General features: G+C 37.4%; 1 protein-coding gene across 2 annotated transcripts in view; it reads left to right on the forward strand.

Moving 5' to 3' along the window:
• Nucleotides 1–17,823, forward strand: part of sema5a (sema domain, seven thrombospondin repeats (type 1 and type 1-like), transmembrane domain (TM) and short cytoplasmic domain, (semaphorin) 5A) — a 115,981-nt gene that overhangs the window by 78,909 nt on the left and 19,249 nt on the right. For both annotated transcript variants that reach the window (XR_015710895.1, XM_087788993.1), the window contains exons 15-16: nt 1,628–1,775; nt 14,324–14,549. Coding sequence is in view for 1 of the 2 variants with exons in the window: in XM_087788993.1 (XP_087645119.1) it covers nt 1,628–1,775; nt 14,324–14,549 (374 nt within the window). In the remaining variant the exon portion in view is untranslated. The remainder of the gene's footprint in view (nt 1–1,627; nt 1,776–14,323; nt 14,550–17,823) is intronic.

Raw genomic sequence — 17,823 nt, forward strand, 5'->3', positions numbered from 1 at the left:
AAAAACAGCAATAAAAGCTTTTTTATTGTATGTTGTAAAAGATAAATAATGTGGCTTTAATAAGCCCAACAGTCTTGTGTTGTTGCTCAGTAATGAGGAGTGAGTAATTGACTGTGTTTTAGATGGCTCATAAAATGATACAATTAAAGCTGATACATGTGTCCCTGTGACTTTTTTTTTTTTTTAAATAAGCAAAAGTGCTTTAAGACTTACAAAGAGTTTACAGTTCCGACTAGGTCACATGATTAATTCAGCTGTTCTGCATTAGAAAAACAAACACTGACCACATCACACAGGGCTGATCGAGTTGGATCCGAGACGTGTTTATGAGGCAGACAGCCTTGTGTCGCGGTACATTTGATTTACTGGCAAAGTGAGGAGACGTTTCTAGTTCCGTACGCGTGTGATTTTGAGGCTTTTATCAAACTGACGAAGACTCGCTGAGCCCCGGCAGCAGCTAAAAGGATCTGTTGTCGCTCACCTCAGTTGTAATCAGGATTTTTTTTTTGTCGTATATCTTTGTTGTATCTGTCACAAAACAAAACTACATAAACATTATTGCTTTGCTCTGTAGGTGACTTGTAAGAGTGTCAGTGCCACTACACAAAATTCTGTCAGTCTTTTTGGGATAAATATGTGTTTCTTTTAATGTTTTTACATTTACTTTTTAAAATTATCAATGCAATTCAGTGAGTTTTATGTTCAAGGACACTTGATAATTATAATAAAATGTGGCAAAATGGTTTTAAAAAGATCAAAACTGTCTGGAATGAGCACCAGCAGAGGTTTTTTATAAAAGGTGTCTTTGTAAATCGAAATTATTATAATTGTTTTAATGACGTTATCCCATTGATTCTCTTTAATGAGCTTCATAGAAATTCATGATTTATTCCAGTCCCTCTGTTTTGCTTGCGACCCATAACACTTACATGGCTCTTACAAAGACGCTTTTTCTTTAAGTAAACACAGACTATTTGCAGAAGCCCAGGTCTAAACCAGTTATTTTAGTATAGTTTGAAGAGTTAAGCTCATCCTGACCAAACCATAACTTATAATATATTGGAATATTTTTTTTAACGTCATCCTTAGTTGATCTTTCTCGCTGCAACACTGTTCTATTTTTGTTTTATCAAATCAAAATGATTATTAAAAATCTAACCCATAATTTCTCAAATTGAATACATATTCTATGACACAAAAAACATTAAATATATAAGAAATAAACGTAAATGTCTTACACGTTAAGCTTTTTAAAATTAAATGACAAGAGGAAAAAACATAATAAAAGGATTTATGCCTGAGGTTTGGAAACATTTTCCGTACGTCATACTGGACATAAATAATGCCAAAATAATTTGTAGAATTGGCGCCAGTTTGGAAAAATGGTCTTGTAAGACAATGTTTGTATTGTCACAGAAACAGTAACAGTAAGTCTTCTATCAGACATGGGCAGTCATGAGTGAACCGTGTCCTGACGTGACATGATGAGCTGATATAAAGTTGTGTTCACCACAGGGGATCTAACACATTGTTCTTCTGTTGTTCTTTCTTTATTAAAGTCAGACACCTTAGGAAAGAGTCGACTCCACAGTTAAATAACAGTCTGTTCGCCACCTTTCCTTTCAAGGTACTGTAACGAACACCTGCCCTGCCCGGCGCATGTCTTCTGGTCGGCCTGGTCGGCATGGGAACGCTGCAACGTGCCTTGTGGTGGAGGGATCCAGTCCCGACGAAGAACGTGTGAGAATGGCAACGACTGTCCCGGGTGTGGTCAGGTAGGTTTCACTCTTTGTCCTGTGGGTCTGTGCATTGTTTGGAAGTGTCAGAGTGACGACGAAATGCAGCCGCTGGTCATGAACTGCAGCATATAAAATGACCTACTGTGGGTATACTTACAAATTGGCATCGTACTGACGACCGAGGTACCTTTGCTGCCTCATGGTTGACATCCACGACTGGCAAAATGACACTCGACATTGTTCTTCGCAGACAACCTTGTTTTTCTACCGCCTGAGATTTGTCGTTTTTATTTCACGGTGCAAACTAAACAAACCGAAACAAATGGATCGTTGTACTCTTGACGGCGTTGAAGTGACTTATAGAATTGACATTGGGCTTGAATGAAGCGGATTTGAAAGTGCACTTTCAGTGTTTCCACTTCTCTGCAGTAAATTGTTCAGACATATTGTGCAGACTTCCTTTTTCCTGTTAAACCTTTATGTTTGTATGTATGTATGTATATATGTTTGTATATATATATGTGTATATGTATGTATATATGTATATATATATATATGTGTATATGTATGTATATATGTATATATACAGTATATATATATGTGTATATGTATGTATATATGTGTATATGTATGTACATATGTGTATATGTATGTATATATGTGTATATGTATGTATATGTGTATGTGTGTATGTGTATGTGTATGTATATATGTGTGTATGTGTGTGTGTATGTGTATGTATGTATGTATATATGTGTGTTTGTATATATATATATATACATATATATATATGTATATATATACGTATATATGTATAGATATATATATATATATATATATATATGTGTGTATATGTATATGTGTATATGTATGTATGTGTATATTTATGTATGTATACATATATATATATGTGTATATGTATATATATGTATGATTTAGGCAATTCTTTGTTAAGATACATACAGTTTGTTCAAAAGAGCCATTCCCATGACTGGTCCTGATAAAGATTAGAAGTAAGTATTAACATTATAATCTATTGCCACACAAAACACTTCTTAGGAAGACAAACGGTGCACAGATCGTTGAAGACCTTCAAAGCTGCGCAGCCTCTGTTGGTATAAAACATGGTCCCACTCGAGACCTTGTAGCCACACTTGCAGCAGTAAAGAAACAGTCAGAGGTTGAAAGGTGACCTTTTGTCAGACGACAACCACGGAGCGTTGCAGGGTCGTGGTAAATGTTCTGCAGCAGAGCCTGTTGAGGGAACAACAGGGTTCAGTTTGAACGACAGCACCGTCAGCTCATGATGTCGTAGAAACTCCTGTGGCCACTCAAGAAGTGGGAATTTAATCACATCCTGTATGGACTCAATTTACAACAGCTGTCTTGGTGGAGTGCTCGTCACTTTTCTGGCCGACTGTTATTCTTGGCTCTGTTTGGGTTGTCTACTCTGGCTGTCACTCCTGTCACACACTTCTGTGACAGCAGCCTAACCGTGGCAGCTAAGATTGTAATAATATACAAACCAGTGCTGATGGTTTTACTGGATTTTCAACCCCCCATATTTCAACATTTTACTACTTAACCTGATTTTCTCTTTGCACCCTGCACTGTTAAGTCACCGTACCAGCTAGACAACCATTTTATTTGCCATCTGTCTCACACACATGGATCATGGATTCTTTATGAGGAGGGAGTCTCAATGTGTACTTGCACCATGTGCGTGCTGGCAGTCAGCTGTGGTCATCCCCAGATGTTGACCAGATGTTGACACAAAAAGAAAATAACTGTCAACCAATGAACTACCAATTGTTCATATTGATTCACCTTATTAATTATTGAATTTATTCATTTTAAATTTGAACACATTCTAAAACGGACAAGAAAATACGGTGGAACACTGTAATTAGTGTGAATAGTCTAGTAAAATAGAATACATTTAAAAGTATGTGAAACAGAAAGTATCAATATGGCAGGAAAAGGTTCTACTAGGTCTACTCTGTACTCTGATTCAAATTGTTGCCTTGCCACTTCCAGGTTCAGACATACATGCAGACACACTCATGACACTCGTGAATAAATATCTTAAGTATTGCTATTGTGGGGATAATATAAAAGGATGAGTTGGTATCAGTAAATGTAGGAAACATTTTGAGAGATGGAGCAGCACTAGCAAAGAAAAAGAGGCTTTGACGTTAAAAAAATCTTTAAAAAATGGTTCTAAAGTCTGACTCCTTGTCGTGTCTTGTTCCAAAATTGGAGCACATATAGATACAATTCTAATTAAAAAAACATGCATTTAATAAATAAATAAATATATATAAATACAAAATGTAAATAAATATAAATAAAATACATGAACACACCTCTATAGGGGGACATTGGGGGGCTCTGAAGAAGTTAAATGATTTTGTTAAAATGATTATAGTTAATGTAAAATACAGTATAAAAGTAAATATTAAAAAGATGTTGTTGTTGTGAACACTGAGCAGTGCACTGGAAAAGTTGTCACATGTTCTTTCAACACTTCTTATTTTAGAAAATGAGACGAGCTCTGGATTTCCTTGGAGAAGTCAAAGTTGTTGCTCACTGGCTTCACAGGAATCTGGAGCAGAATAAACAGCAATTAACTTAAAAACAGAGCTTCATGATCTGCCACTTTGAAAAGTTGCAAATGCAGAAGTTCTTTAAAATGCCCTGGGGAAAAAAAAACTAGATTAGAAATCATTTTTTTCCTCACATCAGCCGCATGTTTAGTTTGCACTTCAGTACTGCATGCATCAACGGCTCTAATGTACCATAATGTACCATAATGTACCATAATGTACCATAAGTGCATCTTTTAACCCATGCTGACCCCCACTCTCATAAGAAGATTCTTCTAAGGAGAAAATTGGGTTAAAAAATGCAAAAGAAATTCAAGAATCTGGTTAATTAAAACAAATACTTGAGTTGTAAATTATTTATTTAGATTAAAATGAAATAAAACGTGTGAAAAAACATTTTAAATAAAAGTTAATGCATGAAATACGGATGTGAAATGTATTCATATTTGAACGGTTCTCAATAACAGCACGAGATATTTACAAAAAACTGTTTATTGTTAATTTATTTGACTTTTAACTTGTATTAAAAAATGAATATTTCATGTAGTAACAGCTGGAACAAAGATGTTTCCAATCATGTGAATAAATGTTGTCTTTCTTCATCGTATTCTGGTAATAATATGTCTGTTACAGACCTTTATGTTTGGAATGAAAATAGCATTTATGGATAATCATTAAGTCTCTGGCATATACGAGAGACAACATAACCCTGAGAAAGTCAACGAAATAAAATACACATCAACGATGCAGCTTCTTTATACAAGGCGATAAATCGACGAAGGTATTTCTGCCTGTAAATGGCTCAGCACATAAATTCTTTCTCCGAGGATTTTAAACGATCTGTCTCTGCTCTGCTGAAGTGAACATCTTGACTCTGTAACCTAACGCTACAAGTCAAAAGCAGGTTTCCCAGATCTGAGGAGGCGCACGCAGCCTCTGTGCTAATGGAAGCTTCCTTCTTTGCACCACCTGTCGAGACCTTTTAAAGCCGTGAAATCATATTCAAGGGCTCGGCTCACAGAACTGGAGAGATTCTTGTGTGTCTCAGGTGAACTGTGAATCCAAGCGAGCTTGTTTGTGGAGTGAGTAAAAATGACGAGAGAGAAATGAAGTCAAAACCTCGATTCATTTTTCTGTTTTCACAATGGACAGAGATTTGTTTAATTACAGCGCAAAATATACAAATAATAATAGAAGAAAGTAAGTTAATTTTGAGAAAGCGTTTGGACTGGGTGACATTTTAAAAAGGTAATTTAAAGTTTTTAAGATATACAAAGTTCTAAGGAGATGCACATATTTCAAGATGTACTTTTGAATCATTTAGTAAAAGAATGAATAATATTAAGACTTATAAAATATATTTAAACTTGACTTGCTTTATATTTTGACATTGTGCTCATGGAAGCCAGACAAATGGATGGAATCATTATTATTAATATTATTTCACATTATACACAAGTGAAACTGTAAACAAGTGTAGTAAAAAAACATTAGCCTGGCCGAAATTAAATATATTAACCATTCCTTTATAAAAAAAAAATTTTTAATATTGAACTAATCACTAGTTCAAATGATAGATTCATTTAATAGTCATGATCCACAGAAGTTCTACATAACAAGTGATCTTGAAAATGGCTCTGGTCTAAAAGTATGTTCAGTTCATAGTCAGAGTTTAGGTTCATATCTTTGTTTAACCCTTGTGTTATCTCTGGGTCAAGGTGACCCAGAAGCCCGAAAACGAATGCGTGAAACCTCAAAAACATTAGGGAAATAGAAAACTCTTGATTAAATCATCTAAAAATCTAATCTAAAATAAGATTAATAAAGTGATTTAGGCTTTTGAATATTGTCTTATGAGAGAAACTTGCAGCATATTTCTGTTTTCCCTTTTTTTTCTATTACTTTCCAGATGAAATGAACCTCAATTTTCCTATTTCCCTCTCTCTGAAACTTTGTAATTTGCAAACTGCAAGTGATTTTATGACCACCATTTCCTTCCACTTTTTCCTGACACTCCTGGTTCAAAAGGTCGAGAACGAGCTCTCGCAAACGTAGATTACTTGAAAAGAACAGAGCGGACAGTCAACCTGAAAAAAGACAGAAAGCCTGTTGAAACTTGTGATTTATGCTGATAATTCAAATTTTAAAGTAAATAAATAAAGAACATACATATATACTTCGGGTAATTAAATTGGCAAGTTCAACCAATGGACTCGATTCATGCTACACAATACAAGGAAATTGACAATCTTTCAATATCACAACAAGACCCTCAGTATTTAACTGAAGCAAGCAGTTGTTTTAGAAATAGTCGTTTCTAATGGTCACCGGGTTTCATTAGTCAGTACCTGCTTGACAAAGAGACAGCGGGACCTCGACAAACTGTCTCTGTGGACTCATTAACACTAGAAAGAGACAACTGCTATCTCTCATGACTCCATCTGAACGACGGTTTTAAATGTCGAAGTAGTTGTCGATATATATTGGCATCCTGATACATAACCGGCCACATGTTTTCTCTGCCCCGGCGTAATTATTCTCTTCCCTCTCACTTAGAACTGTGCTTGTCCACTAAGGAGTATAATGACCGTAATGATGGGGGAGACGAGAAAGGCACAACTCCTTGTTACTCACTTGCCAGAGCTGGCCACACACCACAGGGAGCTCTTTGTACTTTGGACTCACTTGCTTCATTTATCGCGGACTCACACGTCGACACACACAGTGGCTCAATGCAACTCACCTCTGGCCATTACAAGTAAGCGCTCGTGTTGCTGCGGTTTGGAAGGCGTCAGGCTGATCAAACCTTTTCCCTTCACTCGCCTCAAACATAAGTTATCATGACAAAGGTACAGGTACAACTATTGATCCACTTATTTGTCATTTATTTAATGCTTCTAAAATGGATGATTTTGCTCAAATATCAAACCTTACTTCTCTACATCCACATGGTTGATTCATCTTTTTTGTTAATTGTCCTTCTGTCCATCACTTACGCCTCATACAAGGTCGAAGGGAAAGTAGCCAGAGTACACTTGCTCGGTCTGGCCAGTAGATTGAGAGTTGGTACCCCGACTTCGAAGACGCCCCAAGGATCTTGAGAAATGTCTGCCAGGCTGGGGCCTCCCTGTCCAATATAATGTCTTTGGGAACTTCATGTAGTTTGAAGGGATGTTGGATAAGCAAGTTTGTTGTCTCAAGGACATGCTTGGAGAAGAGGTCTACTATAGTGAGGATGGTGGTCATACCTGCTGAGGGGGAAAAGCACAGTGGTGAAGTCCACAAAGATGGAGGACCAGGGAGGACTGGGAACCCGCTATGGTTGAAGCAGGAGGAATTGCCGAGAACTCAAGTCATGCTGGTCCGTACAATTTTCTAAGCTTATCTTTGTTAAACCCGGGCCATTTGAAATATTACAGGATATAATGCGGTTTACTTCCAGATGACATGCCAGCCTTAGATAATGTCCCCAGCCCAGGATTTTATGAAGAACGGGTGCAGGGGCAAACAGGACCAGGATCAGGGTTCAGGCCGTTTTGCTGTGACTCCCACATGGTCCTGTCCACCCAGATAAAACCGAGGTCCAGGATTAGAAAATCTTAAGACTTAGAAACCATCCTTCCTGCTCTTCCACGGAAATGTTGCAGTAACTGGATTCGGACAAAAATATAGGGAGGAACACGATCTGGGAAATCAGCGTTCCATTTGTGCATTGCATTTAAAATACACAAGTTTATTAATATAGCCGGTGACATTGCGTCTCTTCGAGTCTCAAAGCATCGATTTTATGAAAAATAAGAGGACAAATAAATCATCATGTCTATACCATCTACTGATTAAAATCAAAATAACTATGGAGACGTTCCAGGGAAAGTTTTGGCCAGACAAACAAATTATTTTCCTCTTATCTTTCACAAAAATCGATGCTTTGAGACTCGAAGAGACTCAATGTCACCGGCTTTATAAATAAACTTGTGTATTTTAAATGTCACTGCGCATGCGTTCTCCTCTGAGTGTCTCCTGGATGACTGAACTCCTCAGAGTCCAGCTAGCATACGGCTATCCCAGATCAGCAGCAATATGTGGTTTATGTCTTGCTGAAACCAAGGTAAACAAACAAACTTTGAATAAACATTGTGATGAAAAAAAAGTACATAAATAAAGCAACAGACTGATGATAGAGCAAAACCATGTTTGAACATTAAATATACTCTCATTACACTGAAAGAAAGGCTCACGCTACCCACGAGCATATACCAGGTTTCGTGACTGTTGGGCAGTTAAGATGATATCAAACATCCGCCTACACGAAAGCTGCTACCAGACATTCCAGCTCTCTGCAGCTGCAGTTAAACATGTTGTGTGGCATGAAATTGCTATTTGCCCACAATAAAATCTGTGTGTACCCTCCGTGGGAGGGCATCCGAGTCCACATCCCTGCGATAATTGATGGCAATCTGCTTTCTCAAATGCCCACTTGCACATTCAAAGGCTTTGTGTGACTAAGTCCTTCCTTGATCCTCGAGATTAAATCAAAGAGAAACGATGGTTTCTATTTCAAACTTGCTATGATAAAGTAGCTTTGCAAAATGCTTTAGCAAAGTTACTGAAGGTGTGTTCTTATAAAAGGCCATACTTGGGTAAAGACCAGGCTTTATTGTCGCACGTGAAACATACATTTTTACCAAACATTGAAAATCAATTCCTTATGATAATTGCATTAATATAAATGAACATTTGTAACATGAGTTGAAGCCGGAAATGTCAGCTTTTATAGTTGAGCTTGATGGTCTCGCAGCTTCTGCAAACACTGAGCCAATTACGTGGGTGGCAACTTGAGTGCCAATGATCTCACAGATTTTTATCTTAAACGTGAAATTTAATATCTAAACTTTAATTTAGCGTCGAAGCATGCTCTTTCCTCATCAAAGTTCTGACAAAATCGTGTCTTTCAAGATACGCATTTCTTTATGTACGTCACGTTCAAAATACTTTTTATTCTCTGACTTTAAGTTTCTGATGAGAAACTCGACTGTTTAAATACACAAATGAAAATCACCTATAAAAGCTGAAAAACAGACACGTATTGTTGAATTTTGGTTCTTTAGTATCGTTATTATCATTAGCATATTAAGCATTCAACGTAGACATGCTAATGCTAACAACGATACTAAGAGAAATGTGGTATTGTCTATGAAGCCTCTTTATTAGTTTATAAAGATCAATGCAGCTATTTTAATCTGGACCTAGAATCTCTTTAAACAATTGGTTTTACATCATATCTTGCTTTTCTTAATATAAAAAAATCCATTTAATTCTGTCCCACGTATTCATTTTCAAAAATAAAACATCTTTTCCGTACATATCCAGTTGTGACATGATCAAACACTGAAACCTTTTCTCCTCGATTAGAAAGGTTTATTGGCCAAAAATCATCTTCTGGTTGAAGTTGACACAGATTGTTGAATTGTATGGAAGAAAATCAGTGCCATCATGATATCATTTACAATATTGAACTGTTGAATTTCTCATTTCAAATGTTGTAATTAGTTTTTTGATTAATTGAATACCTGAATTTAATTATTATTTTAGGGAATTATTTAGGGAGCCTTTTAAATTAATTATAGAAAAAAATGAAGCCTTTAATGCTTATAAAGTATTTCTATGAATACAATTTAATAATAACTCAGAAAGTACATTTTATCACAGAACAAGCTTTATGAAGAGATTCTGTCTCAACAGATTCAAAAACACGAAATGTAAAATTCAACCATTGAATTAATTCAAATTCCGATGGGACTGACCTATGCAGTATTGACTCTTCTTCTGCACTCTAGTTAAAATAACTTTCAAAAAGTTTGTTTTAGAACAAAGCTGATTTTCTGTTTTATTTAATATTTTTGGATTTTAATCCAATGTCAGAGGCTATTGATGAACACATCTAATAAATGTATATACTAGTTACTAGTGGTGTCCTCCTTAACGCTAGCATTGCTTTCTTAAACTCTTATTATTGGACTTGTCCTGGTTTGTTTGTGTAAACTACAGTTTTCTTTGACAAGAACTTGTTTGAAATATCAGCAGGGAAGTTAAATGGCATCTGAGTAAAAAAAGACAAAAATGTTCAGACTTTGGTGAGTAAAACTGAGCTAGACTAATAACATAATAAGAATAATAAATGGATGTGACTAAAAACTAATGAGAACTGACTCATAAACCAACCTGCTGTTACCGTCTCCTAGGAGAATGTTTTGGCATCAGGTCTCCCTCCTAAATCCTAAAGATGAGGAAATGTCGTTTGATTGTTTCTACATACCGAATAGTATTACGGCCTTATTTCCAATAATGAGCTTTATTACTCCACCTGTCATCCTGGTGAAGAAATGGCTCTAAACCCAGTAATTATCTCCTTAGCTCTCTGCATCAAGACTGATCCTTAGAGACTACAGACAGAAAAGCTTTCTAGACAAGCCTCATTAAATATTAAGATCGTTTGCCCTCCATTAACGACTTACACAGCAAACACGGCCAGATCGCCCACAGTCACCCGTCAGTCACTCCGTGTGCTGCAGACGCAGGACAATCGCTGACACCACTTTATTTCATGTTTAATTATTAGCTAATAATCTGAGTGCAAAAGATGGCGGGTATGGTTAAATATTGATGGCCCTGCTAGAAGCAGACGTGCAGAAAAAGTCTGATGGACCTGACGCCATCATCTTTCAGATTTTCACCGTGTTTTTAACCTTGGTGCTCCAGGGAAGAGCAGAGGGAGAGAGATGGCAAGATTAAAACGAGAGTTGATAAGAGGAGGGAGATGACACGGAGATATAGAAGGAAAGGCAAACAAGAGAGTTATTAACAATAGGAGGTAAAGAGATTGAAGAAGCTCTGATTTATAAAGAGATGTGAATTTAAAAGTAAAGGATCACAAAGGATGTATTTATAGTTCAGTCTTGTAAGATTCAGAAATAGACGGTTGATGCGACGCATACGTTGTAATTCTACTAACAAAACTTAGGGTTTGGGTTAGCTTTCACCCAACCAAATAAATTTAAGTCACCAATCATGCGTTCTTCTCGTTTATAGTTTATTTGTGTCTCTAAACAAGAAGGAGCTGTCTCACCTGCAGTTAATACAAAACTCTGCAGCGAGAATTCTGACCCGCTCTAGTAGGAGAACTCACATTTCCCCGATCCTTAAAACTCTTCACTGGCTGCCAGTTTCTTTCAGGATCAATTTTAAAATTCTGGTTCTTACTTTCAGAGCTATTCATGGTCAGGCTACTCCTTACATTAGTGATCTGATCCAGCCTCCAGGCTCTGAGGTCTGTGGATCAGAATCTACTGATGGTTCCTCGCACACGGTTCAGGACCAGAGGAGAGAAATCCTTCCAGACTGTTGCTCCTAAGCTTTGGAAGGATCTTCCTCTCCCTCTGTGTTTAATGGATCTACTGACTTCTTCTAAGAAACATCTTAAGACATATATATTTGCCCAGGCTTTTTAAAGTATTTTTAAATGTGTATTGCTTTTGTTTGTTCAAGCACTTTGTGACCCTGGTCTAGAAAGGCACTTTTACAAATGACTATTACTTACTTACTTACTTACAATCAGTGCAAGGAGCCTATTTGCTTAATTGTAACATCCTCTCTATGTCATATTTATACACACACAAAGAGCAGTATACAGATATATATTGTGGGCCATGAAGATTACTGCTATTTCTCAGGTTGTAGATATGTCAAGAAATAATTTGACAATTTGATGCGGAAATGAAGGCGAATGAATTTGAGTTTGTGTTTCAAGGAGAATTACAGACATGATCTACTCTAAACTTAACCTCCAATGGGAGACTGATATTGACTTTTTCAATGATAAAGGATAACTAGTTTAGATTGTACTTCATATTGAGTAATGTTAGTAACTCATTAAAGTGAATGTTGGAGTTTAGAGCACAAGTATCCATTCCTAGAATAATGTTTTTAGCTGAAAGCATCACATTCAACTGCAGCCTATAATACATATAATTTCTATACACATATACGGTCCATATCAGGATCTAATGGTGAAAAATGGACCCGTCCATCATAAATTGAATATTTCTCTTCACCATACTGTCAGTGTAGCCCATCTGGCAGAATGAAAGCTTCACAGAGAGGAGCTCTTATCTTATGTCCTCCAGGTCTGGCAGACACTAAATGCCTCCTCAGCATAAACAAACAAGTATAAAGAAAATTGGCAGCCATCTCACCTTCACCGTCCCATTTGGTCCCAACAAATTACCCCCCAACCCCCTCCTAATTTATCTAGCCGGGTATGAAATGGATCTTGAATGCCCATCAGCTGTATATTTTCCTCGGGCTTCATCGGAGAGAGCATCACAGAATGTGTTTTTTGACCAGGGGTCTAAATGAAGTGCGGCTGAGGAAAATGAAGCCAAATTCACTCTTCTATAAGACTCTAATGTTGTATACCAGGAGATGCAATTGTGGCCTTTACTGCCAAACCCCTGAAGCAGATGCAGATGGTGAACAGTGATGCCATCATTACCCTTTTGAATCTTTTTCCCCGTTAAGTTGCTCTCCTTCCGTTCGTCGGCCTCCTTCCTCTCTCTAATATATCATTTAATGTTGATCAATGACCTTTTCTTGCAGGCTTGTTTGTTTCCTTTCAAGTCCAGCAAGTGGTCCGGTGGGATGGTAACCTTTGTCAGAATGACAAACTCCTCTATGCCCGAATAACGCTTGTGTGTCAAACCAAGCATGACATGTGCAATTTTACACACACAGCAACTCAACATTAGGAGGCCATCGTTTCTGGCAGAGCCAACATACTGTAGAAAAATTGAAAATTGTTGAATCTCTAGAACATTTTTCTGCTATGGATGGAAATTTGTAGTTTGGTTATCGTGATTCTATTGTATTCTATTATCTTAGTGTAGCCATTAGCTCATGGTGACAAAAACTGATGCTTTGGTTGGATCACTGGGTAAGGATTGACTTAACAGGCTAAATATATATTGACAGATTAGTGAAGGATCCTTTTGTACTTAAGACTGCTTCTACTCTTAATGTTTTAAATATATTTGTATACAATATTGAGAACCTACTTTTTAAATACTAGGATTAGTTTGTATTTTTAGTGGTTTTACTTTTGTCCTTTTCTATTCACCCCAGTGGTAAACGCTTTCTTTGTATCCTTTGTATGTACAGTACAAGAAAAACTGACAATAAAGCTGACCTTGACCTTGATTAGGATCTAGAGCCTATCTATATATATTATATTGTATATTGTTTGTTTCATTTTATCGTCAATATCCTCAATATAAAGCTTGAAACAACAAGACATTAAATTATATACAGTATGATATATAAGTACTTTATTTAAAAACTGCTTGTCTTTAAATATCAACGAGAGAAAGAGCAACAAAAAGCTGAAAAAGTCCAAAAAGAAAGTTTTATTATAAATAAATGGGGGAAATGGGGACTATAAAATATTTGTCAAGTGATTTATTCACACATTAGTTTTACAACCAACCTCTAGGAGGCATGTCTCATACACTCAAAGGCCACGTTCAGCCCACAAGCCCCACTTTAACGTTGAGCTGAGTTATCATCAAGGAACAAAAAACCCTTCAGTTAACTCTAAATCACTGACAGAAGTCAGCAAAGAGTCTGTGGTGTGTTTTATTCTCATGCCTCAGTACCTCGTGCAGACATCCATGTGTTAAGAGTTTATTACTTGTTCGAGAGAGAAGTCAGGAATCCACAAAGTGTGACCTGCCAACTTAAAGCAGTTACACATAATGATTTCAAACACAGTGAGCATTTTGCTCATTACTGAGTAATTGACCTGTTGAAGCAGCAGAGTGGATGAAGTCGCATTGATCCGATCAGAGAACAAAGATAGGCACCAGGAATGTTTCAACACACAAACAACCCACTGAACTGTTCACTGAGCCAGCTCTACACCTGCAGGAGTACCAGTCCTGCAACACCTCGCCGTGCCCCGACCTGAAGAAGACCACCCCCTGGACACCGTGGACGCCTGTCAACATCTCGGACAACGGTGGCCACTACGAGCAGAGGTTCCGCTACACTTGCAAGGCCCGGGTGCCGGACCCGGGCCTGCTGGAAGTGGGCCGGCAGAGGATCGAGATGCGGTACTGCTCCAGCGATGGGTCCACTGGCTGCTCAACTGATGGTGAGTCGAACAAACCTTGTTTTCCCTCGTCCGGCTTCGGCAACTGACTTTTGTTTTGCCCTTTCAGCGTTCATAACATTCATTCTGTAAAATATTAATATTTTAATTTAAGGGAAGTGAATCAACTTCTACTTTTCTTGCTTGATTTTGATTTACTTGAAATTGAAAAGAAAACAAATTTATTCATATTTTCGTTTTGGGGAAATAAAAATCGGCGAGTACGTGATGGCAAAAATCCTACATTTTTTATCCCCAAATTGACGACCACATGCAGATTAATTAATGACCTGCGTCAGCATAATTGACGAAACACACAAAGACGATCAGAAGTTTCATTGAGAGTTGTCAGGCTGTCGCTCACGAGTCTGCCAACAATCGTTCTTCATGTTGGCGACACAAACGTTGTAAATGTTGACTAGAGTCTGCTAATTGGAGCTGTTTGTTTATTCAATGTTGGTGGTGGTGGTGGTGGGCGGGGAGGGGGGGGCGCAGGCTGACACCACACCAAAGACTGTACGGCTGAGAAAAGTGGTTGATGGTGTCTGTTGAAGGCGGTGAAAGCAAAAGCTGCTTTTATAGTTCCTGGGTTCATCTCCCGACTATCTCATTAGAGAGGGTGGGTGGTCCGTCTTTGAACGCCTCGTCTGCCTGGATAATCCGAGACGTCTTCTCTGATCCATCTCCTGAAATCTCTCCGCCCGTGCTTGAACATGTTATTCCATTCACACGTTACACTAGAGTGTTCGTTTAAAGGTGTAAGGAGCACCTGTGAGTGGAAACCACCTCCCGGAAGAGCGTGAAAATAAAAACAGGACGACTCCATTGACTGATTTGTTGCGGAGGAAGTAGCAGACGATCTGTTTCTTCTGTGACAAACGTTGTGATTACGATCAGCCATATTTACCGGTGCTTCAGCAGGCGAGATGTCAGTAAAACTAGTTTTTATTTACTGAAGTCGGTGCAGAGACGCCATTATGTTTTATCAGCGTCACTAACTCTGATAAAATGAGTTTTATTAATGATGGTTTCCACGAAATGAGTCAACTTGTTTTGATCCTAAAAACTGACGATTCATCTGGAATATACATTTAATATAAGCTTTTTGCAGATGTTGTTATAAGTCGTTTTTTCTTCACACTATTTCACACTATTCCGGTTTTATTTATTGTTTTATTATTATTGGCCATTTCCTTAAGCAGCAATACGTTATATTTTGACATTATTATTAATTTCACATTTTAATTAATTTCTTCTCCTTTCTGAAATTCTAAATACTTCACCTGTGAGTGTCACGTGATAAGAGATATAGCGGAAAATGTTCTCATGTGAAGCACTTATATGAGACTTTGAGAAGTCAGCTGGAAGATAAAATGAAGAATCGGACCCAACGAATGTATTTTACCACTCAAAGAGGTAGCTATACACTGTTTTTAAAAACTACAAATACAACCTTTAATAAAGTGTTTGATACTTCTCTTTTTCACATCGGGAATTCATCTCTTTTTTTCCGCTATCTCGGAATCAACTTCTTTGACTAACTTTTAGTTCTATCACTCCTATAAACATTAAAAACCATCTACCAGCACAGTGCAGGGGTTTGCTTGGTTTTGTAGAAGTTGCTATTTGTGGGCATGAGTGTAAATGACTTCTCAAATCAACTCTGCTTCTCAAAGACTGTTGGAGGTCTGAACTCTGGAGACTTACCTAACGGTGGAGGTCGGATAATGATTGTAATTGGCATGATTAACTTGACAAAGCACTTTGAAAATCTGTGTTATTTCCTGTCAATACTATTTTGAGGCTACAGGTGTATGAGTTGCGTAGTGCTAGTGCTTATATGTATTAACTTTTAAACACCATTAATGAGATGAATACCTCAGTCAAGCTACATCTATTTTAAATAAAAATAGCCTTGGCTCATGGCGATGAAAGAAAGTTTTTACATTCTCCTCTAGCACCGCAAATTGTTTTAGGGAATCGAACCCGGGCGGCAGCGATGAAAGAATCCTAACTCACTAAGTCACGAGAGATGTTTAAACTGTTCGTTCCCGAGCTGCCAAACTGCTAGCAATCTCCTTTAGCAAATGTTGAGTACACAACTCATTTTAGTTCCACAGTCAGTCGTTTTTTTGTGATTGAATCTTATGCCTGTGGCTTCTAGAGTTAACCTCTGCTGTGTATTACATTGATTGATGTGTGTATCTATCCATTAAAACAGTGGAGGCAATAACAACATGGAAATATGAAAAAGGACAAACCAAACTCCTGCCTCTCTTACTAAACCAGAGGCTCACCTCTTTGTTTGCTTTATTGCACTGACTGTTTCCCCTCTGCTTAGAGAAATGTTCTTGACATATTCGGGAGTTGGTATTTTTGACGTCCCCCTGGTGTGTGTAGATATTGATGCTTGTGATATTCTGCTGACCTACACGAGCCTCCGCCGACATCCGTCCGTCTCTCGCATCAGTCTTCATCACGGGGAGGAAGCTTCAGAGGTGTGTGATGTAACCAGGCGTGTAAAACAAGGCTGTGTGTTTTCATATCAATAATCTCAGCCTAATGATTGTAATCAGGTAATTACTTCAGATCTGAAATCATCCGGTGCCTGCTTGTCTTATGTAAGCCTGGTAATTACTGTCAGAGCTTAGTAGCAATTTGGTCTTTTCTCATTTTTTACGCTACACTGAGAAGCTAAATATTTACTCCGTGGCATAGCAGCCTCAAGTCATGTATTTTAACAATCTCTTGTTGTGGAATATTCATGCCTTGCATATTGAGAATAGAGTTGAATGAAAAGGAGGCAGTATTGTTTACTTAGCTTCTGCTTGCTCACAATCTTTACAGAATTATTTATCGTTTTTATTTTTCCTGGGTGATTTCAGTGATTCTGGAAACAAGAAAGTCTAGCAGATGATTGGTGGAGGATGTCTGCCTTCCTTTTTTAATGTTTTCTTTGTTTAAAGTCAAAAATATAAGCAAAAATTATGAGTACTTCATATGCCAAGAAACTAATCCCACATGACTTTGTACAAACTGAATCCAAAATTTTAAAGCTCTACGGGTTGCAACTACCAACCCTAAAACATGAAAAGCAGTTTATTTCACAACAGCTTTAACTTATATATAATGGTTATAGACTTATAATTTATTTATTATAACTTATTATTTATTCATGTAATCACGTTTGTCAAGAAGGTTTAAGATCTTAAGGTAAGGTAAGGTAAGGTAAGGTAAAACTTTATTGTTTTTTACCACTAGCCAGCAGTTTTTCATA

The sequence above is a fragment of the Callionymus lyra genome, chromosome 4 (assembly GCF_982586985.1).
Source record: "Callionymus lyra chromosome 4, fCalLyr1.hap1.1, whole genome shotgun sequence".
In the NCBI taxonomy this organism is placed as follows: domain Eukaryota; kingdom Metazoa; phylum Chordata; class Actinopteri; order Syngnathiformes; family Callionymidae; genus Callionymus; species Callionymus lyra.